Raw genomic sequence first — 27,459 nt, forward strand, 5'->3', positions numbered from 1 at the left:
AACACGTCAAGGAGAGCTTCTCTTGATGGAACGAGACTCTCTGAATGAAGCCTTAAAACCAGGTTAGGTTTAAGTCTGATTACTGATGGAGCTAAAACTTTGTGGGCAGACTAGCTCAAAAGTAACCCCACAAACTACTGTGAACTAAAACCAAAGCAGAAGTGTGCGTATATACTTCAGTAAAGTCTACACTGTTTTATGTTAAATTGGAGTGCGGTATTACCTGAGTTTATAGCCAGATAACTAATATGTGAATGATAGGCCTGTGGGACCTGTGTTTTCATGATCACTTTCTTGCCAAATACCGTTTGGTCAAGATGCACAGCAAGAAAAATACTTCACGATAAGATAGGACAAAACAAAGACAATTTCAAGTTGTTTCCAAATGGCTCATCCATTTTGTTTTTTTCACTTAAAACTGACCCACACGAATCTGAGATGACTAAAACATTAATAAACACAGCTTAGTCTCTGCAGCTGCATGAGCAACTGTGAGTGGTGCCAGTTATTTATTGTTTCTCATCTGTTGTATAGTATCATACATTATCAAAATATAGAAATCCCCCCTCCCCCCAAGCCAGGCCAAAGATTTCTGGCCTCCTCTTCACTTGGTGTTACAAAGGAGAACAATTTAGAAACATGATGTCATCACCACTATATAACTTATAGCTCTGGTATACATAATCTTTAGCTTATATATAGATATATAATAAAACTTTTTTAAACCACGTCCACGACAGAAAAAAAAAAATCCAAAAGACAGGTCAGACTTTGTATGCAGACGTGCCCTGACTCTATACTGCATGTTTTGAATCAATGACATCACTTCATAGGGACGGCAGTTGTTTCTGGAAGTTGGGGGATTGTATCCTTAAAAAAGTGGAATTGAGAAGTATTGTTGTCATGTGAGGGATAAGAGTGATGAGTTAGGGTCTACAGCATATCTGCAGGTGACAGTGCGAGAGTTTTGATTTGAGGGTGTTGATGTGTCTTTGTCATCTCGTTGGTCTCCCACGGAGTGAGTCCCAACCCAAGCCAGTCACTATCGTATTCTTGTGAAGAGATTCAACACAGACTTTGATTCCTGAGGAGAAAAAGAAGAGCCTGTTTTTGAGTGTGCATTTTAATTGGAATGATTTTTCATGTACATCATCACATGCACAAGGGATGATATTACTCAGTCCTTAAAGATACTAGACGTGTTTATCATATTGCATCATTGTAATGTACACAGAACTCTACCTTTGTGCACCGTGTTTTACTAAATACGTTCCAGAAACGAAGAGTCTCATCCCCTGCACCTGTGACGATAGCCTCCCCATCGGGTGACACAGCCTTAAATAGGAGGACAAAAGAGAGAAGTATGAGAGGCCAGAATGTGATTTTGGGGCACTCTGGTGACAAATTGTGAAAAAATGTCATAAAATTTTTTATTTAGCTGACTCTGCAGGAAGCACAATACATGTTCACAGGAGCGGAGAAAAAATACAAAGTTATCAAAGGCAAGAAACAGAGGGTTTGTCACCACACAGCAAAACATTTAATGCCATTTATTTAGATCCTGCTGCAATCTTACCAGGTATAGCACTCTGTACGAGTGTCCTGTCAACTTGGCCACCTGGGTCAGTGACGGGTACTTCCACACCAGAATCTGGTTCTGAGAGTAGCCATGAGTACTCACCTAAGAGAACCAGGAAGTGCAATCGATTGAGAATATAACAGAAATATTAGCACTCTAAAAGTCCCAGTGTGTGCGTGTGTGTGTGCGTAATGTGTGTGTGTTTGTGTGCATCACTCCTTACCAGTTCATTTGCATGTTTGGACCAGGCCAGGTTGCAGACCTGGGAGCCTGTGTCTGTGCTCTGCAGGGCCTGGCCTGTCAGGGTGTTCCAGAAACGCAGGCAGCGGTCAGCTGTTCCCCCGCCAGAGGCCAGTAACCCATGCTGGTGGGGTGACCAGGCAATGGCCTTCACTGCTGCCAGGTGGTCGCTGTACTGCTGCATTGGGAGCAGGCTGGAGCTGTTCCACACAAGTAACTAGCCAGGAAAAAGAAGTGGAAAGGAATGAGGAGGACAGGAAGACTGTTGTAAGTGCAAGATGAAAAGTAACAAAATCAGGTCAAAATGTCTTGCAAACTGGTTTTGGTATTTTATCATGAAATACTTATTTGATCAATTTTAACCTTTATTCACGACATTGTATAATTGTATTACTACTGAAAATCTCCTTGCAAAAAAAGAATTTTAGATATAAGTGCTGTAGCAGGAGGAGTAAAAGTCATCATCATCATCATCATCATCGGCGGTCATTTGGGGTCGAATATGACCGTCCTCCCTCTGGATCTTCAGGCGGGCGTAGCGGCCAATCCTGAAGCCGCAAAATGGGAGGATGCCTACGCATGACAGCTTTTTACGTGGAGTGGATGATGCACCTGCAGCCAGGTGCATCACCCTGCATCGTCTGGAACCTCCACCTTGATCAATCCATCTTGGGTGACCCTATCAGGAGCCAAGATCCGGATGGAATAGCTTTTGGGATCATTGGTACATGCAAGCATCTCCACCATGGCAAGGTGGCAACCCATGAGGAGGAGTAAAAGTAATCAGCTAATGAAATCCCTGACCTAGAACAATTCAGCGACTTCTTCTCTCACCTTGTTGTCATTGCCTCCAGAGGCAAGGTGCTGGTGATCTGGGGACCATTTAAGGCCACACACTTCCTGCCTGTGGCCCTGCAGCCTCCTCTCGGCTGAGGGGGGGGTTCTGACGTCCCGTTGTAAGATCACCCTGTCGCGGCTCCCAGACGACAGCTGCTCTCCGTTCCATGCCAGGGCACCTTAGACAGAAAAGGTGGGATGAGAGTGGCTCATATTTCAGGCAGCAATTAATTCATCTGGGGTGTTTCATGTGATAATACCAACAAAATGCCCTTATTGGTACAATTAATACATTGAAGCTGCACATCATTAGCAACAAAGTGTCAGGTTCATAGCCTACTTATAAAGACAAAAATAGACAATTTAACTGAAAGACCAATACAAAAACTCATCCATAAAAACAGACTCAAAACAAACTTCAATCCGTAGATTACAATCCACCTTTGCCCTAGCTGTAACTGACCTACACGGGCTGAGTGACCCTCCAGACTGGTTAGTTTCCTCCCTCCCGCTGCATCCCAGATCTGAACGTAACCTTTATGGGTTCCGACAGCAACCAGGCTTCCCTGAAACGGGGCCGGACCCAGTGTCAATCAAACCAACAGACCAATTAAATAATGAATACTAAATATGTTCTCTCATACTAATGTCATGCATTAGTCATGGAGTCCCAGTAAAAAACTCACCCTCTCGTTCCAACAAACTGACGTGACAGAGTCTCCGTCGACTGAAAGGTCACACAGTCTCGTCACCTGTTGAGAGACATATGAAACATGCATCTCAATTTCTCATTTCCTCTCCACTTCAATATATACCAAAATTTGAACTTTATATTTTACTGAGTTCTAACTCTAAATTGAAGTATCTTGTATCCATTCAACAAAGACGGTAACAATGCCAGTTAACTATTATTTAGTTAACTATGATACCAACACCAGCTTTTATTCACCCCAATTACATGCCGTAACATATGGCTTAAAAGAAACACCAGACTAGAAATCAAAATGTACAGAAATCCCTGTGTGTCCTCCTCTGACCTGGCTGGTGCAGGCACTCCATAGGTAGACACAGGCTCCCAGCCCCACACTGAGCAGGTTGCCTGCTGACCAATCTACCAAATTGAGGTAGAAATCATCCTGCAGCTCTGGGGCATCCAGCACCTTAAAGGGGATCTTGGAGATCTTGCGGGCTGGCTTCCGAGGGGAGCGGAGCAGCTTGTGACTAAAAGGGGGAGAGGAAGGTAATTGGTAGACAGAATGTCAATGCAATCCCACACGGCAGTTTCAATGTTGTCATCTGTGCGGTGACTGGATGGAATTTGGCATACCTTTTGTTACTAAGTGGAGAAAGGGAGTAGGGCGAGACTTCATGATCGCTATCGAAAGGCACTCTCTTAGATTGGACAGTGTACTGCACAGAACAAACAGACAAACCACACTTCAAGTTGGGCGGTGGCAGTCACCCGTAACAAGCTGATTTAACTTCAGTGTGGCCTCATCCTGCTTTACTCATCTTCTTTCTCCCTTGCAAATACTTAGCCTTGTTTGAACCAACAGAGTAAAGGCAGCCTATAGGATTTATTCTCAGCGACATACAGTTATTTGGGATAATGACCATCAGAATGTTTCGATATCAATCAATCAATCAAGTTACATTATCTTCTCTCCACTTAAAATTAATGTGAAATTTACCATCAAGTATTTTGCTGGACCCATACTCTAATTACTAACAAAAGCAATCAAAAGATCATTTGCACTACCACTAGTGACTACAAAATAGTCATTAATTTTGATGCCATCAATTTGCCATCAGTTAATTTCACAGTCTACTACTACTACTCTCAGCAGCTCCCGTTAGGGGTCGCCAAAGCGGATCATCCGTTTCCATTTATTACTGTCCTCTGCATCCTCCTCTGTCATACCAGCCACCTGCATGTCCTCTCTCACCACATCCATAAACCTCCTCTTTGGCCTTCCTCTTGCCTGGCAGCTCCATATTCAGCATCCTTCTCCCAATATATCCAGCATCTCTCCTCCACACATGTCCAAGCCATCTCAATCTTTCCTCTCTTGCTTTGTTTCCAAACCGTCCAACCTGCGCTGTCTCTCTAATATAATCGTTCCTAATCCTGTCCTTCTTCCTCACTCCCAATGAAAATCTTACCATTTTCAACATATACAATCTTTCAGCTGAGCAAAAATTTCCCTAACTCTTCATTTCATCCCATCACATATGAAGAGTATCATAGAATAATTAATGAGCACGGTATATATTGTACATATTAAATATATAGCATCAATAATGAGTTAACTACTTCCTTCCAAGGACATTTTTTTCTACAACCTGGGGGCCTCCAGTGAGCACTTTACTTTGCATTACAAGGCATGGTCTTAGTTCATACCCTAAAAAGGCTGTGACAGTCTTGAGAGAGGACCGCATGTCGTCGGTCATCTGTGTGGAGGTCTGGAACTGTATCTATCCCTGCCCCCAGCAGTTCATTCCTCAACAGAGCAGCATACGCCACCGCATCTTGAGGAGTGTCAGTGGTAGAGTCAAGACGATCGAAAAAAGATGCAAGAGAAGATGACCAATAAGGATGGTTAAAATTTTTCAGGACAGGCACAACAAGACACACACACACACACACACACACACACACACACACACACACACACACACACACACACACACACACACACACACACGAGGCCAACATAAGAGAAAGAGAGCAACACGTAACAAAGAGAGAGTTCTGACCTTTGCCGGAGTCTGAACTGGCATCCTTTGCTTTGTGGTTCTGATTGGGTGAGCGACAGTTTTCCTATTGAAAAGTAAAAGGATATGTAAACCATGCTTGTAGTCTTATTTTGAGAGTGTAGCCACAATGTGATAAATCCAGTTAAGCGACTGAGTGAATAGAGTGCTTACATTGGCATAGTGGAAATTGATGCTCCAGTTGCTTCCTGCACGAGTGGGAATGAAGCGGTCCCCTGACTTGACACTGACAGGACTGCACGCAGCACCTCCAGACTAGAGATGGCATAGGTGAGAGACAAACAGTAAGCATCACGGAGCAGCAGCTTATGCTGAATATTTGGTGATTTATATAACTATAACAACTAAACGGAGAATGCCACAATCCATTCCAGGTTTAAAACATGAGAGCCATTAACTTGCCCCAAGATCAAAGAACAAGCCTAATATGCTGTTACGGACACATGCATAAGTCAAAACAACCATAAAATCATGCACGCACAAGGAAATCCTACATGACTGTCGTTCTACACATGCACAGAACAATTCCAAAGCCAAGCAAACATGCCTTTTCATGTCTGACCTTGGTGGTTTCCGTCGGTAGGTTCTGGTAGTTGATTTGCCTTAACAGACGTCTCTCGTATTCCTGATCCATTTCTACGAGACCACCACTGTCAAGTAGAGCCCCCCCTCCCCCTTTAAACCTCCGCTCCTTTGCAAAAAGGAGACCCGCGTAGGACCCCCATGTCTGCAACAAAACACAAGAGTCGAGAACTGCTAAAGCAAAAAAAAAAAAAAAACAAGAACCAAAACAAACCTCGTGCGTCTGGATTAATGTTAGCACATTCCAAGGTTTAAATGGCCTGGGTTAGCATGGCAGCCAGCGGCGAGCTGTTGGTGTTACTGCTATCGTTGGCTGAATAAAAACAAACTGGACGACGGACATAAGCCATCTGGTTATTTACATAAACGCCAGCAAATTGGGAGATGAACTCGAGCTATCTAGCTGGCAGCTAACATTAGCTAAACAATGCGAATGTGCGCTAGCTAATAAGCGACACCGTTGTCATGGCATCACTCCCCTGCAAATAATACAACCGAGGCCAGCTGTGGAGCCGGCTGACAGTCTTGCTTAAAATTAGATTTTCGTACCCAGTAAGGATGTTTGGTTGAGTTCAAGTGACCAAATTCATCAACATCATCATCTTTGGCTGGATGGACCGGCGCTACGAGACCCGAGATGTACAGGGTGTTGCATCAAAACGTCAGGAGCTAACGCATCACGACGACAACGCAACTCGGCGGTGTTGTTTATGTCAGGGCAAAGATGGCGACTGAGTCAGCTGGAACACAGATTCCTCGGCTGACTTCTGCCGGCAGTGAAGACACCGCGTAATACCCAAAAGCGACACTAGGTGGCGGCCTACGCTGAATTTCCAGCGTTATATCCACAGCGTGTCGCTGGTACGCCGTGCACCTTTTTTTCCCCAACTTGCAAATATATTTCATGCGAGGTGATACAGGCAAAAGCAATTTTCTTAAAACAAACCGTATTTTTAACGTTTCATCAACATTCGATAACGTTATGTCATAGAAGATTTTTTTTTGTTCTTGGGGAAATAGGATAGCGAAAAAATATAGGGAAAATACAATGGATGTGAAAAATAGCTATGCATGACTGCCCCAAGTCCATCACAGGTTCCACACACACAAGGCCACTTAAACAGTCACTTCCACACACACAAACATGCATTAAATCCACCTGCCACTCCTATCATTTGGTTGTGGAGAGAAAAGAGGAGCCTCTAGAGGACCCCCCCCCCACACACACACACACATAGATCCTGAGAGAACATGCAAACTCCAAGCAGAGGGAGGGGCTAGGGTCGAAAAATATAACCATTGTTGAGCATGCATCAAGACATATGACCATTATGAATTTATTGCATGGGTCTCGTTATTTTGTATTGACATATCCAGAACGTATTCACAGATTGAGCATTTTGTACATGTGTAGATATATGCATTGTAGTTCTGACCAAGTCATCTGTATCAAGTTTGAAATTAGTGATGAAAGTATATTCCTCTTTATAATAAGACGCCAAATGGGCAGATTGTTACATGCAAAGCAAAAAATAAATAAAAATCTAGAAATGTACGTATGTATGAAGTAGTCTGGGCATGTGACAAGAAAGAGCAGTGTAGATATGCCTATAGGCAGTTCAGTTTGTTTCAGGTGCCATGCTTCAATATTTCATTTTCAGACGGCATTCTGCAGCTGGACTGGCAGCGCTCTGTGCAACAATTAGGGGTAGGTAAATGAGCCAGATGCTTGCGATTAAGAGAAAACATGTATCATAAAAACATTAATAACGAATTGATAACTTTGACATTAATGAAAAAAATGACATAACATAGTATCTAAACAAAATGGTATTTTTCAACACTTTGAAGCATTGCAGTGGGCCTACTGTACCACTTCATGCAGTTGTTCTCATTCATACTCAATTGTCCTTCAGCCAGGCACAGGCAGTTGTGAGCTTAGACACTCAACAAAGGCAGAGACGAAGGGGAAAGGCTTGGATCACTGTTCAAGGCCATACGATACTTTTAGAATGGGACAGAAAGAGAGAGAAAGAGAAAACGAGGGAGAGAGAGGGGGGACAGGAAATGCTGGGTTTCCACTGTTAGCGACTTAATGGGACCAACGGACACGGCAGAGTGGAGACAGGGCATGGCATCTCTGGTGGCACTCTGATCTGCACGTACGCCTGTCTGCCATCCTGCCCTCTGACATACTGTGGGGAGTGTGAACGTTCATTAACATGTCATTATGTGGACATGGTCTGATGCAGCCAGGCTTTATGTTTACCAAATGCATGTGCGTACACATGCACACACACACACACACACACACACACACACACACAAGCACACACATATAAACACACATACCCACGTATGCACACACCCAACAACACTGTGATTGCTTGTACAGAGCTACAGTATCGCACCCACATCACATTTGGTTTTAGACAGTCTAGTCACAACATCACTTCTAATCTGCATCCTTTATCAGCTCCGGGGAGCAACGTGCAGCCAGGGCCACGCTGGGAGGCCTCATGCCTACGTGGAGGGCAGTGTCTCTGGGCGTATCAGTTCTTGGTCCTAGTCTGGGGTGGAGGCTCCATTGGGGGAAATACTGTTGCCCTTATCATTCTTGCAAGACAACACAGCTCAGTTGGCACAGAGGAAGCCGGATCAACACTCGCTGACTGCAATGCCCTCAGATTCCCGCTGCAACTCACCGCTCAACAATAGGGACCCGACTAATCTCATCTCATGTACGATGACAGGAGAGACAATTCCGCAGATTCAGCACGATTAAATATGTTTAGAAGTGTGCTGTACAAAACAGGAATGGATCGGGGAGTCAAAATTTCCCCCTGTCTGATATAAAATCCCCCCCCCCCGTGCTTTTAAGGGACAGGGCATTTACACTCGCTCACGTTTTTACCGTTTGTTATGTAGCCAGCTGAAAGAAACAGAAAGGGAGACACAGAGGAGAGAGCTTTGGTAGTATTTGAACCCAGGGTGATGTGTGTGTATGGGGGGGTGGGGTTAACCACTAACTACTAGTAACTACTCAATGATGATACATATTATGTTGCTCATGAGAAGAAAAAAAAAGAAGCATGAATATGCATATCTTCAAAGACACGGGTCATTAGACTGTATATTTGCCTGGCTGAGGTCAGTGTGATGTTACACAGCACAACAGAACGGTATCTGCACATCATGCAAGCGGCACCGCGGCTCAGACGTGAGCTGTGAGCCCACGCCTGGATCAGAGATGATGGCGATGATATGTCAGTATCAAGATGCGAGCTGAAGGCCCCCATCGGATGCAAACCATTCTCGGTGGCATGTCACAAGTTTACACTGCTGCTGTTGTTCGACTGTGAGAACGTTTATCTCTTCTGTCGAGGTGTGCTATTGTGACTATTTTTTCTCTCTCCTGACCCGCTGTTTACCATTGCACATCGTAAGAGGGCTCCGTTATCTCTCTCGCCATCTTTCTTTCTCTCGCCCTCTCTCTCCGTCGATATCTCACTTTCTCTTGATTTCTCACCACACACATGTACTGGAGAGGCTCAGTAAAGCCTGAACTTCTGCAGCATGCAAGAGCTGTGCACAGCCTCCCGTGCACGCCACTCACTTCAGTTCACTATTCAGCGTAGTCTGATAATTTAGCATGGCTGTCGTATTAACCGTGCTGCCAGAGCATCGGGATATGAGTCAAATTAATCAGGAAGAAGCAAATTATAATGAACTACCACGTAAGTATCTTTGTATATTAAGAGACCTGTACGAGAGGCATTTGAAGAAAAATCTCTGTTAATCTGTCCATCTATCCTTCCCACACATGCTCGTTTGCCCTCTGCCTCTAACCGACTCCTGTGTGAAACGGACAACTGTTGATTTGGGCCCCACAAAACAAGCGTCACACACTCACTACATGTGATTTGGGTTTGGCCTCAGTGGCCTCATACATCTGCCAGAAAGTCAACGTGGGTCATCACATTTTTAGTGCTATTAAATTTGACAAAGAAACACTGATGACGAAATATTTGTTGAGAATACAGTAACATTTTTTATACGTACTTTTGCCCTTTTTGCTTATTTGTTATTAAAAAAAAGCTATTTAAGGTACAAAAATCCTGCTTAGTATTCGGCACTACCCCATGAATGAATAGTAATAATAATAAAATTACTGTGTAATAATTTGTCTAAATTGTTTTTATTGTGTAATAATCTAGTGGGTACATGCATTCAAATCAGTTTAGTTTATTATTAAGTTTATTATTCATCTACTTCTTATAAGGACACAGAGATGACTGCTCCATTCCCAAATGTCATAAGACATTCCCATTCATGTGGTATGTCAACCATGTTTTGTGTGTGTGTGTGTGTGTGTGTGTGTGCATACCAGGTATTTCTTAGGATAGAAAAACCTGAAACCAACTACCTTGTGGGGACATTTTATGGGTCCCCATGAGGAAAAGGGTATATTTTAGGGTTAGGACGTGGGTTTAGGGTTAAGGTTAGAATTGGGGTTATTTTAAGGTTAGTGTAAGGGTTAAGGTTAGGCATGTCGTTATTCAGGAATCAGGAACAAAGTGTTCCTGATTCCTGTTCTTTGTTTTTAAAATTTTTCATTTATTATTTAATTTCATGTACGAAAGTACATGAAATGAAACAAAGCATCATTTCCCCCCAGCCCACAGCAGTGCAACACAAAGACAAAAACACATATCCAAAAACTACAAGAACACACATATCCAAACTAACACATATATCCAAACTAAACAAAAAAATCACTGTCCAATAGAACGAACGCCAGCCAGGATGACTGTCGGAACTGTCGGTCTGCATAGGCTAGCAGTTAGCTTAGCCTGCCCCGCTTCCGCGTCCTGTCAGACCGTCCTCGGCGTTCCCTCTTCTGGCGCTGCTTCGGGAAGGGCCGTGGTCCTTGGGCCTACCAGACACAGCAGACCATGCTCCCTCAACCGATCCAACACTAGCTCTCCCAGCCAGACACCTTCGACACACCTCCCTGCAGTCCACACGACGACACTAAAAACAGTCAACATGAGGCCACCGCCAGACTGCCCTCGGTGTTATCGGAACTGCAGGTCCACATGGGCTAGCAGTTAGCTTAGGCTGCCCCGCTTCTGTGTCCTGCCAGACTGCCCTCGGTGTTACCTCTTCGGGTGCAGCTCCGGGCAGGGCCGTGGTCCCTGGGCCCACAGGATGCAGCAGACCAAGCTCTCCCAGCCGATCCAATGCCAGCTCCCCCAGCCATCAAACGAAGACACAAACTTAGATGCAGACATGGACAAAGACAATGCCGCAAACATGAATTTGCACCGCCGTCTTCCCACACCGGTACTGGATGAGGTCGCTGAAAACGTGAGTTCGTGCTGCTACAGCGCGAATTCACATTTGCAGCGGCCTCATCCAGTACCGTCTTTGTCCACACAGATGTGGACAAAGACACTAGCTAGTTATGATAGTTAATGTTAGGGTTAAGGGCTAGGGAATGAATATAGTCAATGAGGGGTCCCGATAAGTATAGGGTGACATGGTATGTGTGTGTGTGTGTGTGTGTGTGTGTGTGTGTGTGTGTGTGTGTGTGTGTGTGCGCGTGTGTGTATCTGCTTGATCCTACGGGTTATGTTTTTGTCATGTTTTCATTGACCAAGAATGACAGTGAGTTCTTGTGTGCCACGTGGACCCCACAGGGCTGTTCCCTTCCGTGTCCTAACAATTCCTGAGCTGGCTGTACGCTGGGCAAAGACCCCTCAGGATTCTACACAAATGTCAGGCTGATGCCATGTCCTTAAACGTGTCATGGTAAATGCAATTTGAAACAAAGCACCACTCTGCACAACCATTACCGTCCACCTTGATTGACCTTGGTACCACAGAGATTCAAAGTTCGGATGATTCTGGATATCTATGAAAATAATCTTGGATGCACGATGTTTTGGCATACTACACATCAAGATGGTGACTAATATAAAGTTGCTGTCATCACGGGATGGACTAGCTGAAATTAGTCAGAGTCGGTCAGCATCGGAGGCAATCTGAAATAAGGCTTTCTTGTCCCTTTTGAAAAGGCTGACAGGAATTTTCTGACATTACGGACGTGCTTTGAAATTCCGCCTGTTTTCTGCTCGTTCTATGAATTATGTAACAGCTGCCGAACACGTCTTGTGCGTTTTCAGGCATTTGAGACAAAACAGGCAAAAGCTGTCTTAGAGAAACACACTGACACATCTGAGGTGACTTCCACCGTATGTGATAACCAGATGATTTGTGACATCGCTTGGGATGGACACATCCTGTTATTGTCCAAACCTTGTATTTTATAGTCTGCGAGGCCTAAGACTCACACACCAGCACACAAAAGACAGTCCCTTGAGGAAAATAGCCATTTCATTTGATCATGTTTTTATTATTTTTGTTTTAAATGGGCAGAATTGCACCTCTCTTGGCTCAATTTCGCGAACATTTGTACAGTTGTCTCCAGTCTGGTCTCAGACATCCAAGGCCATGTAGTTCTATTGAAATATCCTGGAATGCCCCTTATTTGCCGGTGTTGCTCTCACAGACTGGCCAGTTGACTTCAGTCCTGACTGTCAACCCAACTAAAAACAAACAGCAGCTGGCACGGCAAAACTCCAGGAAGACATTTGTTTTCATAATGTGGATACGGAGGGAGCAGGTTTGTTTTGCTGGAAGTGGTTCTCTTCCCTCCTCCTTGGCCCAGGGCTGTAGGCCTTTTCAGGGCCAACGTAGAGGAGGGAGGCAGCCTGACTGATGGCTGGCCACACGTGCTCCAGGGGCCTCAAGCCCTCATGCAACCCTCTTCTCTGACATAGCCGCTGGGATGAGGCGGCCTGCTTTCCCCTCGTTGACGTCAGTGACCAACAGACCACAGGACTTCTGTTAGCGTTTCAAACACACTCTCTGCCCATCACCATAGTAGCATGGACTATGGTGACCGCCATGGAAAACTGCGCCCTGTGTGCACCGATGTTTACAATAAACAGTAGCCTCAGTTTCGCTGAGTCTAAAGGAAGAGGAAGATGCTTCAGGTTTCCTCTTTCCGTCTGCTGTAATTGTCTGTGAACTCCAAGAGAAACATCAAGGTCAAACATGTGACAGAATTTTTTTTTGTGTGGCCCCCCCCCCCTTTTTCTCCCCAATTGTATCCGGCCAATTACCCCACTCTTCCGAGCCATCCCAGTCACTGCTCCACCCCCTCTGCCGATCCGGGGAGGGCTGCAGACTCCAGCTGCTTCCTTTCACCTGACAGTGAGGAGTTTCGCCAGGGGGATGTAGCATGTGGGAGGATCACGCTATTCCCCCCAGTTCCCCCTCCCCCCCGAACAGGCCCCTTGACCGACCAGAGGAGGCGCTAGGGCAGTGACCGGGACACATACCCACATCCAGCTTCCCACCCGCAGACAAGGCCAATTGTGTTTGTAGGGACACCTGACCAAGTCAGAGGTAACACGGGGATTCGAACTGGCGAGCCCCGCGTTGATAGGCAATGGAATAGACCGCTACGCAACCCAGACACCCAGAATTATTTTTTTAATATTACAAACGGATGCAGTAGGCCCGCCTGTCAGACATAGGAGGTTACTGCTGAAAATGACTCATACGGTTCAAACTGATCATTCAGGATTCTTTGTTTGATTTAGCACAGATTTATCATGCTTCAGATCAGTCTGTCCCACATGCTACCTGCTAATGTAACATGCTAATGCTTATCTCCAGCGAACAGGCTTATGTGCCCTCACGTTAGCAACAAATGCCAGATGCTTATCTCCAGAGACTGAGACAGTGAAGGCCATGGGAGAGTGAGTGCCCTGAGGGCCCAGCACATAACACCATCATCTCTACTCTTTCTCTTTCCATACGTGGCTTTGTGTCAAACCACTCTGGGCAGACAACCTGTGCACAGAACTCAAGGAGATGTCCCTAGTGTCATATATATTTTTTCAATTATCGTGCTGAGTCCGTAACGAGGCCACTGTGGGCCGTGCCTTGCCAGCAAGGAGTCGTGTGCAAGTTTATAATTTGTGTTTCTGTTTGTGTTGGACCTGAAATCAGAACTAGGGAACTCCCACGGAAAAACTACTATAACTACAACAAATGCCACCATGTGATGGCATCCGACTACACAATGAGCATGCAAAGCATCTCCTCCGCTGAGCACGACATGGATTAAGACATTTGTTTTGTTTTCTGATTGAAAAAGTAAAACGCCCGCTCGTTGTGATTTTAGTTGGTCCCGTAGGATCAGTCCAGGATGTAATAATGGCGCCGCACAATATCAACACCGTACCAAATGGGGCCTCACTGGATCAGACGTGACCGTAAACCAATCATCAAATAAGGATGACGTTGGGCCCTGGCTATCTGGTCGGATTCAGCACGGCTATCACATGTTACCAAAACCCCCAGAAATTAGCACGCTTTGGATCCGTTCTATGCCAAACTGTTCGCTAATGGAAATGCCTTTGGAATGGTTTCTTTCCATGCTCAAAACCGTTGCGCCTTGCGATGGAACTGCACCAATAGTGCTGAAGTAACTGAGGTTAAAACGCAGTAAGCACCACTGCCCTTTCATTTCTGTCAGGGTTTTCCTTCTGATTTGCAAAACCACAGCCATGCATTGAAGAAATGACAACGCCGGTCTTATACACTCGGGAGTACTATGTTTTCGTATCTGATGAGCAGTTTAGACCTGGTGGTGTAGAAGTGAGGTTGTGTGCCTGCCACTTGTGGAAACAGCTGAGACACAACATAGCCGATTGTCGTCCAGTCAAAGTGTGGATCTACAATTACCCCCTTTCTTTAAATGATCAGTCAGAGAGGATACAAAACACAGTCGAGATTTTTATGAAAGTTAAGTGAACAGTTCAGTTCAACACATGGTCATAAGCAAGAGTCCACCATCCGTGAGATATCCCTCTCAAAAATGTCTTAGGGCAGCCGCCTATCAGGTTTTTCGCTTCCAGTGTGGGAAGATGGCGACGCGAATTCATGTTTGCAGCGGCCTCACCCGGTACGGTCCATGCCGTGTCTTTGTCCACGTCTAAGTTTGTCTTCGTTTGTTGGCTGGGAGAGCCAGCGCTGGATCGGCTGGGAGAGCTTGGTCTGCTACGACCTGTGGGCCCTGGGACCACGGCCCTGCCTGGACCTGTGCCCGAGGAGGTAACACCGAGGGCAGTCTGACAGGACACGGAGGCAGGGCAGGCTAAGCTAACTGCTAGCCTATGCAGACCGGCAGTTCCCAGTCGTCCTGGCTAGCGTTCGTTCCTTTGGTCAGAGATGTTTTTTTTTTTTAGTTTGGGTATGTGTTAAAACTAATTAGGATATGTGTGTTCTTGCAGTTCTGGTAGTTTTTGGATATGTGTTTTTGTCTTTGTGTTGCACTGCTGTGGGCTGGGGCAACAATATTTCGTTCCTGATTCCTGATATCCCCAAGTAACGCTTAACATTCATTATCTTCATACTGATGCTCGCGTTTAGAATGATTAGATAAATTATAATAGTCATAATGAGAGAAACAGAAGACTGAATAGTCCATGCCCATTTTAATGATCGGATAGAAAACAACTGATGAGCACAATACATCATCATATCATACATTGTGTGAGGAAAAACCACTGAAAACAACGTGATATACTTCAGCAAATATACTTAAAACTGTACAATGACCCGTCACCGTACACAATATACTGCAGTAACAATCCAGCCTTCATAAAGTCCGTGAAACAAAAGAAAAAAAAAAGAACAATTCTCTCTGCCAAGCACCTCATGTGAGATGTTGGGTGTTAGGACTTATGTACAAAACATTTTTTTTTTGTACTTTAAAACTAAATGTATTTTGTGAATTTCCAACGCTTGTGTTCACCAGAACGCCGAGAAAAGTCAGTCGAATAACTTCATGTTGTGGCCCTATCAAAATGCACTGCTAAAAAGAATAAATCAGAACCATCCAGACAAATTCAGTCAGTATTTTGATGAACAGGTGGTTGCATACATAAATAATAGCAAATGTACAATGAATATCATCAGTCAACATCATCATTATTATCATGTACAAGGTAATAAATACACTGTTACAAACAGTTGCAAGGTCAGCACAACAAGGCTGGGTGCAAGAGGAGATTGTGCGATTATGTGATCAATTAAATACACGCATGTGGACACACACACACACACACACACACACACACACACACACACACACACACACACACACACACACACACAGAGGAAGAGAGGTGTCATCACTGTGTGATGCCATATTGACCTCCCTTCTCTGGCGGTTGCACCTTACACAACTGTACCTTTAAGGTAATGTGGACAGATCAGCAACCAGCTGCAGAGCTGTCTCAATATTTGAACAAAAAAAAAGATTAAAACCAAAGTATTCTATTACGAACGTGTATGTGGGCATACAGTCTATATGCTCAACCAAAACTCAGAAGACGTCACATGGGCTGAGTCATGTTCACTGGATTGGAATGATGTCAAGAGAGTTCCGCTAAATCACAACAGGTAATCAAAAGGAAGGAGGAAGGAGGAAACATTCCCTCCTTGCATGAGGTGACTAGGAAAGTGCAGCACAATAGTCCTCTCATTGTACTCTTTAGTGAGGGGTCGCTTGAAATTCAGCTGGAAAAAACGTGCTTTTTGTCGCTCCATCGCGTGAAATACACAATTCTTTGGGGATGCTGTGAGGGGTCTGTTTGATTTGTGTGCGGAAGAACGATGTATTTGATTTGCCACGTGTGGCATCACAATTTTCCGAGGAAGCAGTGAATACTGTCAAAGTGCTCTCATCTTCTCTTTGGGGTTCAAAATGTCTTTTGGACTTCTGAAACTATTGCAATTTTTTTTTTTTACTTTCAGGAAATCTAAATAATGATGGCATAATTAGCTTATGCGGGTGAAATAAATCCGGGCTGTATCCACACACACACACACACACACACACACACACACACACTGTATAGAATATTTGGCTTATATGTTTAACATATTGTCTTGTGATTTTGGAAACTAACCGATGCCTCATATACTCTCTTTGTCCTATGTCACAAAGTGCAAATTGTGCTGGGAAGTCAAATGATTTTAGGGATTTATCCACTGATCACTTTTGTGAGAACAAGCTTATATACTATTGCCAGAACATCAGGAAGACTGTGTGAGACAAATAGATTATTTTTTGTAGAAAACACATTTCACATCTACATGAATGTGCTCAATAAATTATAAAAACACTTACAAAAGACACCGCTGTAAAAAAAGGCACACAACGTCTTTAGACAAGTGTTAGAAAAGTAAACTTAGAAAAGTAAACTACTACAAATACATGTTGACCAGTAGTTTGGATGGACACTTTCCCTGGTGGCATCCAATCCCAATACGATACAAAGTCAAAATGAACATAGAAAATGTCCGGGAGTGCAAGTTCAAGTTCTTAACGTGTCCCAGTACACTTGGATATAGCTTCCTTTCACGTCACCTTCATTATCTGTGAGAATCACTGCCTCTGCAGTTCAACAGTAGTCCCTTCCTTATAGAGTTGTCAAGGCAACACTCTTCTTCCTCCTTCATTTCGAGGGCTCAAAAACAAAACTGCCGTAGGGTTTCCAACCCTCTTCTTCAGGGTGGGCCTACAGTCAGTCAGACCCTCTTGGCCAGACAGCACCAAAGAGCCAGATTGCAGGATTGCTCCACTGCAATTAAATTAATTCACCCAAAACAGCGAAACCTGCTGCACTCAGACAGACACCTGGGGTTCAGCTATGTCTCGGCCGGGGAGACTCCGCGTGTGGCTGTTTCTACACCGCCCCGATCGCAGGGATGATCCTGGAGTGTGCCGTCATCACATCCACCCGCTGTCTCCATCATCCCCACCTCCCCGTCTTTATCCTGTCCATGCTGCTCTTCCAGCGTAAGTTCGAATTGGAACTTACTCCCCCCCTGCCCCCCCTCTTCAGCCCCATGTCTGCCACCCTCCCCGTCACTGGTGTAGAAGGGGGGCGAGGGGCTTTGGGGAATCATGCTCTGGTACCAGTTCCTGTTGTCCTCCAGTGTGTCCAGTATGTCCTGGGCATCGGGGTGGACCAGGTCAGCCCATGTCTCCCACAGAGGATGGACTATGTAATCGATGAAGCCCACCTGGAAAGGGAAAGGAAGGCAAACAGGAACAGAGAGGCATTTTAATATTCAATCTATGACTAGTTATTGGCAATAGTGTGAAACTTAAAATATCTATAAAAAAATTCTGCACTGCACCTTGACACTCATCGTTCACACACACTACATGCACCAAGCATAACTAATGCAGAATTATAACAAATACCCCTTGGCTGTTGGCGCAAGAGTGCCATAAAACAGGGAGGTGCAAGTTAAGGCTGGCACAGTAAAAGCTAGTCTTCAGTCTCTCATGGTGAGATACATACCTGTGTCCTTTCCACGGAGGCAGTATGTTTGTCACACATCGGGCTGATTTCCATTCCTCTCTCCCTCTCTCTGTCTCCCTGGTGGAAGAACTCATCCATGATCCTGTCTGTCCACTGCCGGTACAGATCCAGAGACTTGGTGGGGTTGCTTAGGTCAGCACAGTGAACCATGTTGCGGAGAACCTGCAATAAAAAAAAGAGGGTAAACAATCTAGCATCCTGGCCTTGGTGTGTGTCTACATGTGTGTTTACACATATGCACATCTCATACCTGCATCCTGTCTGTATAGTTGTCCAGTAAAAGAACTCCAGAGCTGGTCAGCTTCTTGGTTTCCACCATGGTCTTCAGGTCAGCCAGCAAGCTCATGTGCTTAGACATGTCTGTGGCCAATACCTAGAGATGGGATGGGGTGGGGGGGACTTATTAATTCAAGACATAACCATAAAAGGAAAACATATAACTAAACAAGCTGCAGAATCTATCCTCAGACAGATATGCAGACATTCCCTCACCATGTCAATGACCATCCTCCTTAGCGTCTGCCTTTGTTTCTTGGTGAGATTCTGGAAGATATCACAGTTCTCCTCCTGCAGCAGCTTGAAGCCCACAGCCAGATGGTGGTTCTCCAGCACTGACTCATCATTGTACATCAGAGCCAGCTCCGAGTCTACAGGAAGGGAAGAGAGAGTGAGAGTGAGAGTGAGAGTGTGAGAGAGAGAGAGAGAGAGAGAGAGAGAGAGAGAGAGAGAGAGAGAGAGAGAGAGAGAGAGAGAGAGAGAGAGAGAGAGAGAGAGAGAGAGAGAGAGAGAGAGAGAGAGAGAGAGAGAGAGAGAGAGAGAGAGAGATGGATCAGAAAATGACAGGAACCAAGAATTAAAATATGGCTTTTTAGTCAAGGTTTGGAAACTATGCATACCTCTAAAACACAATTCAAGTTTTTTTTTTTTAAGTCTTCTCAAGACCTTTGTGTAAGGGATGAAAAAGTACCGAACAGGACTCACTAGTGTTAATGAGGAACTGGTTGGAAACTCCCGGATGGTCCACGTCATGGATGGCAGCAGCAAAAATGGCTGCCAAGATCTCCAGGTCGGTGAAGACCGCCTGTGTTTAATAAAGAGGAAGAAGTAAGAGGAAGGATACAAACAAAGCGGTGACCTAAAAAACTAGTTTAACAACATACCGTATCAAGCAAACGTGCGAGGCTAATGCTGACTTTTGTGCATGCATAGTTTTGGCTGTGTGACGGTATCTGTGACTGTTAACATCAATCACCACATTAAGTTGAAATAAATATTTGAAGAAACCGATGTGAGAGACGGTACCACAGTCTAACCTAGATTAACTACCGAGTAGTCAAATAGGAGGTTAAAGAACAATATAAATGTCTATTTGAACATGAGACATTTTTTTTAGGGGGGGCGGGATTTTTCCCCGTTTTTCTCCCCACTTGTCCTTGGCCAACTACCCCACTCTTCTGAGTCATCCCGGTCGCTGCTCCACCCCCTTTGCCGATCCGGGGAGGGCTGCAGACTACCATGTCTCCTCCGATACATGTGGCGTCGCCAGCCGCTTCTTTTCACCTGACAGTGAGGAGTTTCCCCAGGGGGACGTAGCGCGTGGGAGGCTCACGCTATTTCCCCCAGGGCACCCCCCCCCGAACAGGCGCCTCGACCGACCAGAGGAGGCGCTAGTGCGGCGGCCAGGACACATATCCACATGCAGCTTCCCACCCGCAGACATGGCCAATTGTGTCTGTAAGGACGCCCGACCAAGCCAGAGGTAACATGGGGATTCGAACCGAAGATCGCTATGTTGGTAGGCAACAGAATAGACTGCCTTGCTACCCGGACGCCCAACATGAGAAATACTTACTGTGGAAGCTAGTGGTTCATTACTACGGGATGAACTGCCATGCTAGATGAAATTTAACCGTGGCTCACAATACATAAAGTTTTCACTAATATTCAACCAAGCTGGCTTTAACGGGGGACTGGCTGGACAGAGACATGTGTGGAAAATGAGGCTAAGAAATTGAGAAAGAGACTCACATCCAGAGCGGGGGTGGACAGTAGGATGTGTGTGGACTGGGCTACGTCAGCGGCGTGCAGGCTGTTGTGGTAGGCCACGTCGGAGTGATAGTGGTCCTCCAGGGTCAGCATGAACGTCACAAAGGTGTCCGCTGGAATCTTGAACGTCCTCATCAGGTCTCGCTCCTGCATGTGACACGCAGAGAGAAAAGACAAATGCAATGCATGAGTTGAGGGATTTTTACCATTATGGTAACGTTGATTGTCTTTTTTGATCTAACTTTGAAGCACGTTTGATTTGCACACCACGATTGGTAAATTATGATGCATTTAGCAATGCCAGTGTAAAGGCAGATAATGAAAACAATCTGCACTGCTGCCAGATTGACTCACTGTTGGAAATCAATTTTAAGCGCTCATTTCCACTTAGCAGATGTTCTTTGGCCTGTAGTGATACCAACAACTGAGCATGAGAGAGAATATATTGTACATAGTGGTCTTAACTGCTGTACTGTTGACTCACCAGCCTTGTGCGTGAGAGCACGTATGTGGTTATGAGTGCCCATGTACATGTTTGGGTGTGCTGGAGTGTGCTATTATTACATGTAGGAGAGAAAGAGGGAATGTGTGTGTCTACCCGTGTGTGTGTGTGTGTGTGTGTGTGTGTGTGCGTGCGCACGCGCATGCATGTTGCAGCATTCTGACAGGCAAGGGGGTGGAAGGAGAAGAGGATGGAGATGGGGGCACTGACCTGAAAGATGGCGTACATGACGCATGTGAGGGGTCGGTTGTGTGAGTGCTCTGCCACCCTGAAGATATTCAGGCCCCATTTATTAATGTCCTCCAGGTCCTATTGGGGAGAATTCAAAGAGGAAACCTTAAATGGCGACCTCTCAAGCCAACGTGACATGATATAGAGAGCTCACTCTACCCCTGCATCACTTCTCCTGTTCACTTTGACCAAACAACAAACCATCCAAACACAGTTCCCATCTCCCAACAAGTTTATTGATGGCTTAATGCTCAGGTAGGGATGGAGAAGCTCCTCCACCCACAGTCCCCTTTTCAGATGAGCTCATTAAAGAGTAAGATCTTCGTACCTTAGACAGCAGCTCCTCCTGGTCAGTCTTGACCCCAAAGCGGTTGACAGTGCAGCCGGACAGGCCCGGGGTGTGATGGACCTTTCTGACTCCACTAATCTGAGTCATCATGCCACCCTGCTGCTGCTGCGGCTGCACCTGCTGTCCTGCATGCTGCCCCTGCCTCCTCTTCCTCTCTCTGGACTTGGACACCGGGCATGGCAACTCCAACTCATTCTGCTTGTCTAAGGGGGAGAAAAAACAAAAATGTTGAGACAAAAGAGATTGCAGGGAGAGGAAATAAAGTGAAGGAGACGAGGGACAGATGCAACGAGAGGCGAGTTTCCAGTTCACCCCTGTAGAGGAGGAGCGAGGAGTCAGAAAAGTGAAGGCACTTACTCAAAGCATCAACAGATGAGGTAACAGAGGTAAAGTAAATAAAAGGTTGATTTATTCAGATGATGTTGACTGGTTTTCTGGCTCTGTTCGCCAGCATCCCAAGCAACCAAAGTTAACTCAGAGAGAGAGATAATTGACTTCTCACACTCGGGCACCACCTCATTAAATTGTTTACTCCATTGACAGTTATTCACTTAGCAAGGTAATTGTTCTGCTGCGATCTCCTTCACTAGCAAACAATGAACTCCTTTATGTGGAAGACAGATACAGGTAAAAAAAAAGAGGAAAACTTCTGTTAATCGAACAAAATTATCAATATACAGTATAATTGTGATGAGATGGTCTTATTGAAAAAGTAGGTTAGCCATTGCCAATGGCATGTTGTGAACACTGACAGCGCTTCAATGACACGTGTAGTCCACGGAGCAGAGTGACGACAAATGCTCGAGGTGTTAACCACAGCAAACTAAAGAATCTGTGGATGGTTTCTGATAAGCAGAAATGTGAAGCGGAAAGACCGGTTAATACGCAGGTTTATTTGGCACTTAGTGGCGCCACTTTTTCCAAACAGCGAGCGAGCTCCTCACATGCGGTGTACAGCTGACACCATCTATGTGCAGGTGATGTCCTCCTCCCGCATGCCCACGTCACACAACATCGCAGTGAGAAACAAGCGTCTCGGCTGCCTCCTCTGCGACGCACAGAGATGGGATGATCTCACAACACTTGGCAGGTGCCAGCTGCAATGCGGACGACAGAGAAAGAGCTGCGCTTCAACTCTCCCTCCTGTCCCCCTATCTCTGGCTCTGCCCCGTCACACATCTCCATCCTGATGCAAAGGATTTCACCGCCCTTATTTCTGCTGTTGAGACACATTTTATTGTTCCACAGCCCCTCACTCTTCCATTTCTGCAATATCCCTCCCCTCCGGCCCACAATACTCCCCTTTTTCTCTCGTTTCCCTTTTGTTTTGTTTTTGCCCCCTCTCTGCAGGGAGAAGATGGAGGGTGTGTTTACCAGGCGGAGCAAAACAGCGCCGTGTCCAGTTCTCTCTGAGCACAGTAGAAAAGACACAAGCTGTCGAGTGCCAGTGTCAAGCCTGATGCTCGCTGTGGCCTTACCAACAACGCCTGTCAATGGTAACTGGCTTTAAAGCCTGGCAGACTGAGCGGCTGGTTGACTAGCTGACTTCCAACCCAGCTAGTCACAGTGGGCTAGCTGGCTAACAGATTGAGAAAAAAAAAATGCAATACATGGGTAGCCAATGGGCTGACCGGCTGTTTAGTTATGGGCAGCTGGCAAACAGAGTGGCTGCCTGGTTGAGTGGCTGACTGGAGCTGACTGTCTGTGAGTCACGAAATGCCGCTAGGCTTTTAAGAGACAAGGAAACGCGGCTGTCCTCACAGTGAATAACACAGTGTCTGTCTTTCCCCTCACGGCTTTGTGCACACACACGCACACATGCACACACACATTAAAACACACAAACACTCTCTCTCCCACCCATTCCCTCTCTCTCTCCAAAATAAAAAAAGGAGAAAAAAACAGAAATCCCCTCCTTCCTCCATTTTTTTCTGCAGTGAGAATGAGGGGTCTCTCTCTCTCTCTCTCTCTCTCTCAAACCAGATCAGACTGGTTCTGAGAGCAGTGGTGCAAACCAACTATGAGGATCTCCCCTGTTCAGCATTTGTTTAGGGGTATCCTCACCACCTCGGCAGCACAAAGGCTTTGTCATTCCAGGAGGAGAGCAGTTAGTTCGAGGCTCACATCTTGCTGACATAATTCTAACATATTGTGACTATTTTTATTGTTGAAAACAGACAATATTGATATTTCAATACAGCCTTCCTTGCCATGATGCACACTGCACTTGACACACAGGTCGTGTGTGTGTGTGCGAATGTGTATGTGTGCGTGTGTGTGTATGCACGTGCTTGTGTGTGCTTACCGAGGAAGGTGTTGGAGATGTACTCTGACACTTGGTTGCCAGAGCGACTCATCTCAGACAGGTGGCTGAGCTCCCGGTTCAGCATCCTCTTGAACTGGAGTCATAAGAAAAGAAAAAAAAGAGAAAGGAAAACATTTCATCAGATAAACATAACATTTATTAATGTTACTTGTGGAAAAACATACAGGAAAGAAATCCCAATGGGTAGTTTCGCCAGAGCCCGGCGACATTTTGCTGAAGGGAATTAAGTGTTTCCTGTTATTTTCCATTGGAATATACTCTGTGGGACCAGGACCCCCTGTTTATTTAAGTACCGTATAAGGTCTTTGTTTATCTTGTGTGCATCCTGCTTTCAGTCAAGCTTGACTGACTAAAATTTCTGCATAAACAAACATAAATGAACATTATAATGTTTACGCATTAATATTCTCGTGAATTAGAATGTGCCAGACCTTTCTCACGGCATGCAAATACCTGGCAGCTGCATGATGGGTATTGCATGATGACAGAATTAGGCTGATCTAATTAGATACATGCAAATACTATTCGAATCAGAAACACACACAGTAACTGCAATTCTACCAGCTAAAATGCAACACCAATGTAGGAGTGCATTGACAAACATGCAGACACGCAGATAGATATATGTGCACCTACGAGCACATGCACACATGCATGCCTGCACGTGCACGCGCGCGCGCCACACACACACACACACACACACACACACACACACACACACACACACACACACACACGCACACACAGTCATTGTCAATGTAATCCTCTGCTGGGACACACCTTGATGTATCCCCAGGAGACAGAGAGCAAGTAGTTGGCCTCAGGCATGGTGCTGAGCTGTGCTGTGCCCCTGGCGCTCCCCAGCAGAAGCCCTGTACGCTCCTCTCTGAGTGGACCACCAAGGCTGGGCTCAACCCAACAGTCAACCAGCAAGCCGCTGGCCACCTATGTTTGACTATAGTCAAAAAGGAAAAGCCCCGGCAGATCTTTTTAGAGAGGGGCTGTGAAAGATCCCTGCAGCCCCGGCTGAGAATGCCGCCTCATCCCTAGTAGTGCTGTCTCCCGTTTTCCAGGACAATCCCAAACCAGTTGCTCAGCCAGAGAGCGGCGGAATCCCTCTGTCTGCAGTCAATTGCTCCCTGCCCCCTTTCGTCTGGCTCTCTTTTTCGGAGTCTCTGCCCCTCTCTAAATCTCCCTCTCTCCTCCTGCCATTAGCCAAATGGTATCCAATGGGATGAGAACGGAGGAGATCCAGCAATTACAGCCCAGTCTGCGTGAGGCAGAGAGGGAAGACTGGCTCTAAAAGAGGGAGGGAAAGAGAGTGGCGCAGCAGGGGCTTCCAGCCATACAGTCCCCTGTGGAAGACATGCTGGTAGAGTCTCTCTCTCTCTCTCTCTCTCTCGCTCAGTATCTCACTCCCCCTCCTTCCCTTCTAAACACCAATTCATGCACAACACTGCAGAAAAGAGACTGAAAGAATCCCCCCGCCTCCACCTCTCTCTCCCTTCCTGACTCTCCTCCTGCTCAGTAATGCAGAACAGATTCAACACATACTGCATCGTGTGAGGCTTCAAAGCACCATGATGCTCATCACCACCGCATAACTGATGAAAGCAAGACAGATAGAGCGAGAGAGAGAGAGAGAAAGTCTGCAGTCCACCAGTTTACCACCAACTGCACGACAACCTGAACACCATGGCAACAGAGTCATGTGGCCTGCTCAGTTGTTATCACAGTGGTCTCCCTTCCAAACACATCATATCATGCCACACATGCACACACACGTACACACACACAAACACACACACAGACACAATGATATGCTAATAAAGTGATATAGACAATTAGGGATATACACTTTGCACACACACATGCATAGAGACCCACACGCACCCACAGACCCCTCCCACACACACACACACATAGAAGCTGAATTGATAAATTATGAAGATTTTCAGCAGCACTGCTGATATCAATGGTCTTTCTTATGTCTTCTTATTTTTATTTTGTTCCCTTTTTTTTGGCTCTCTTTGACATCCCTAATGAAAATATGACCAAAATATGGCCCGCGAAAAAGAATTTTTTAATTGTGAATATGCTATTGTGCAGGGGTCTTTTTGATCCTTTTTTTCCCCCTTCACAATAGGGCCTTTTCTTTCCTTCCAGAGCTCGGCGCTCTCTGGCCTCAACAGCTGTCTAATAGCTGTCAAGTTGACGGCTAACTTATGCTTGACTGTGAAACTTGAACGTTACTCTCAAAGCTTTGGCTGCACTCAAACTCCTAATAAATCTAACTGCCAGAGACAGTCCATAAAAATCAAAGAAAGCTCGTAAAGAAAAAAAAATGTCAAGCTTGGAATCAGACGGCTTTATACCATTCAAAGGAGCTTGTAATTCATTCTTTAAGGCAAAGAACTGTGTGTATCATGTGACCTCTAGGAAATAACCCCCCCCACACACACACACACAACCCACTATCATGCTCAGACATAAACTGAGGCATATCATGACAGGCCCATGAGTGTACTAGAGGAGAGCAGATTACTCAATACACGTCGGCAGCATCTACATCCTGTTAAGTCAGATGAGGGCACACACATATTCAGAATGAGCCCTTTCTTCGGTAATCTAGAGGACACACAACGCACATGCAATCAGCAGGAAAGACAGAAGGATGTGGCAACTTCTCAGAAGAGGATGAGCTGAGACTTCATGAGAAGTTTTGCGTATTCAAAACACACGGTGACACAACATTTGCACATCCTGCATAATCGCATGCTGTGGAAGCTGTACAATGTTATCTCGTGTGCAGTAAGGCTTAAAACGACAATAAAATTTTATGTCCCGAGGCAGCAAACATAACAGAACTTATCCGCGAACAAACGCCGACGAAGGGAATTGTCCTTACTTTGCTTCCTTTGTGGATAAGAGAAGTTAAAATCATTTTCTTGCTAGCATAATATCTGTAAGAAAACATCATGCTCGTTTCTCTAAACCCCAATTTCTAGTAGCCGTTAGGCAACATGCAATTCACTGAAAAATTAAAATGAGAAAAAACATCTCCTTAACTAATTCAGTAATTTCTTAAGATGAATCGCTATGCCTGTGTTGCAGAATACTTTCATTGTACAGCAAAATACAGCGAGAGGCTCCAAAACCAACTCACCTGTTTCCAGCCTGTAGGCATTCCAAAGTTTGTCTTGTTCTTTTCAGAGCAACATAATCCCATTGTCACTCACGCAACACTAAACACAATATGCAAGAATCCTGGTAAAGTGGCGAGGAAAGAAGGGGCCCGTTCAACGCATGCAGCAAAGGCTTTGTGTGAGACTGTGCCTTCTGCCTTTGCTGTTTGTGGCCCCAGCCAGGAAACGTAAAGCGATAAAGCTGACTTGACGCACTGGCCTCTGTGAGCCTGATAGCTCCGCCCTCCCTCACAGGCTCCAACATGTGTCCCCACCCATTTCCCCCTTCTCTTCACTTTTCTAAAAGTTCACTGAGGTCATTTACTGG

The 27,459-nt window shown here is 45.5% G+C and overlaps 2 protein-coding genes across 5 annotated transcripts in view; both read right to left on the reverse strand.

The window, feature by feature from the left end:
- Window positions 1-217: 217 nt before the first annotated feature.
- Window positions 218-6,717, reverse strand: fzr1b (fizzy/cell division cycle 20 related 1b). 3 transcript variants are annotated; one of them, XM_056292864.1, is made up of 15 exons: window positions 6,563-6,717; window positions 5,979-6,158; window positions 5,585-5,686; window positions 5,414-5,477; window positions 5,058-5,185; window positions 3,984-4,066; window positions 3,694-3,877; window positions 3,343-3,408; window positions 3,120-3,222; window positions 2,654-2,835; window positions 1,872-2,036; window positions 1,803-1,841; window positions 1,577-1,681; window positions 1,243-1,335; window positions 218-1,084 (listed from the first exon to the last, which is right to left on the reverse strand). In XM_056292864.1, exons 2-15 carry the CDS (start codon window positions 6,063-6,065, stop codon window positions 1,043-1,045), a joined length of 1,443 nt encoding a protein of 480 aa, XP_056148839.1. In that variant the 5' UTR covers window positions 6,066-6,158; window positions 6,563-6,717; the 3' UTR covers window positions 218-1,042. The 3 variants fall into 3 exon arrangements, with proteins under 3 accessions (XP_056148839.1, XP_056148838.1, XP_056148837.1); XM_056292863.1 differs by having other exon boundaries at window positions 1,803-2,036; window positions 5,994-6,158; XM_056292862.1 differs by having other exon boundaries at window positions 1,803-2,036.
- Window positions 6,718-15,573: 8,856 nt separating this feature from the next.
- LOC130123986 (cAMP-specific 3',5'-cyclic phosphodiesterase 4B-like) overlaps window positions 15,574-27,459 on the reverse strand; it is a 47,788-nt gene continuing 35,902 nt past the window's right edge. The window contains exons 1-10 of one of the 2 annotated variants that reach the window (XM_056293334.1): window positions 27,113-27,369; window positions 23,926-24,019; window positions 21,600-21,823; window positions 21,251-21,349; window positions 20,521-20,685; window positions 19,474-19,573; window positions 18,985-19,139; window positions 18,743-18,865; window positions 18,472-18,654; window positions 15,574-18,187 (exon numbers count right to left, since the gene is read on the reverse strand). In XM_056293334.1, the coding sequence (XP_056149309.1) occupies window positions 17,810-18,187; window positions 18,472-18,654; window positions 18,743-18,865; window positions 18,985-19,139; window positions 19,474-19,573; window positions 20,521-20,685; window positions 21,251-21,349; window positions 21,600-21,823; window positions 23,926-24,019; window positions 27,113-27,175 (1,584 nt within the window). In that variant the 5' untranslated portion in view covers window positions 27,176-27,369 and the 3' untranslated portion in view covers window positions 15,574-17,809. Of the gene's footprint in view, window positions 18,188-18,471; window positions 18,655-18,742; window positions 18,866-18,984; window positions 19,140-19,473; window positions 19,574-20,520; window positions 20,686-21,250; window positions 21,350-21,599; window positions 21,824-23,925; window positions 24,020-27,112; window positions 27,370-27,459 lie in introns of those variants that run through there. The other variant, XM_056293333.1, reaches the window with a different exon arrangement.

The sequence above is a fragment of the Lampris incognitus genome, chromosome 14 (assembly GCF_029633865.1).
Source record: "Lampris incognitus isolate fLamInc1 chromosome 14, fLamInc1.hap2, whole genome shotgun sequence".
Taxonomy (NCBI): Eukaryota; Metazoa; Chordata; class Actinopteri; order Lampriformes; family Lampridae; genus Lampris; species Lampris incognitus.

Bases quoted from the DNA above. Each gene is read 5' to 3' on its own strand.
- fzr1b (XM_056292862.1), bottom strand. From the start codon at position 6,065: ATGGATCAGGAATACGAGAGACGTCTGTTAAGGCAAATCAACTACCAG. The intron at 5,687-5,978 runs GCATGTTTGCTT...TGCCATCTCTAG, and splicing joins CCAAGGTCAGACATGAAAAG to TCTGGAGGTGCTGCGTGCAG. The intron at 1,085-1,242 runs GTAGAGTTCTGT...TTTTCTCCTCAG, and splicing joins GTAAAACACGGTGCACAAAG to GAATCAAAGTCTGTGTTGAA.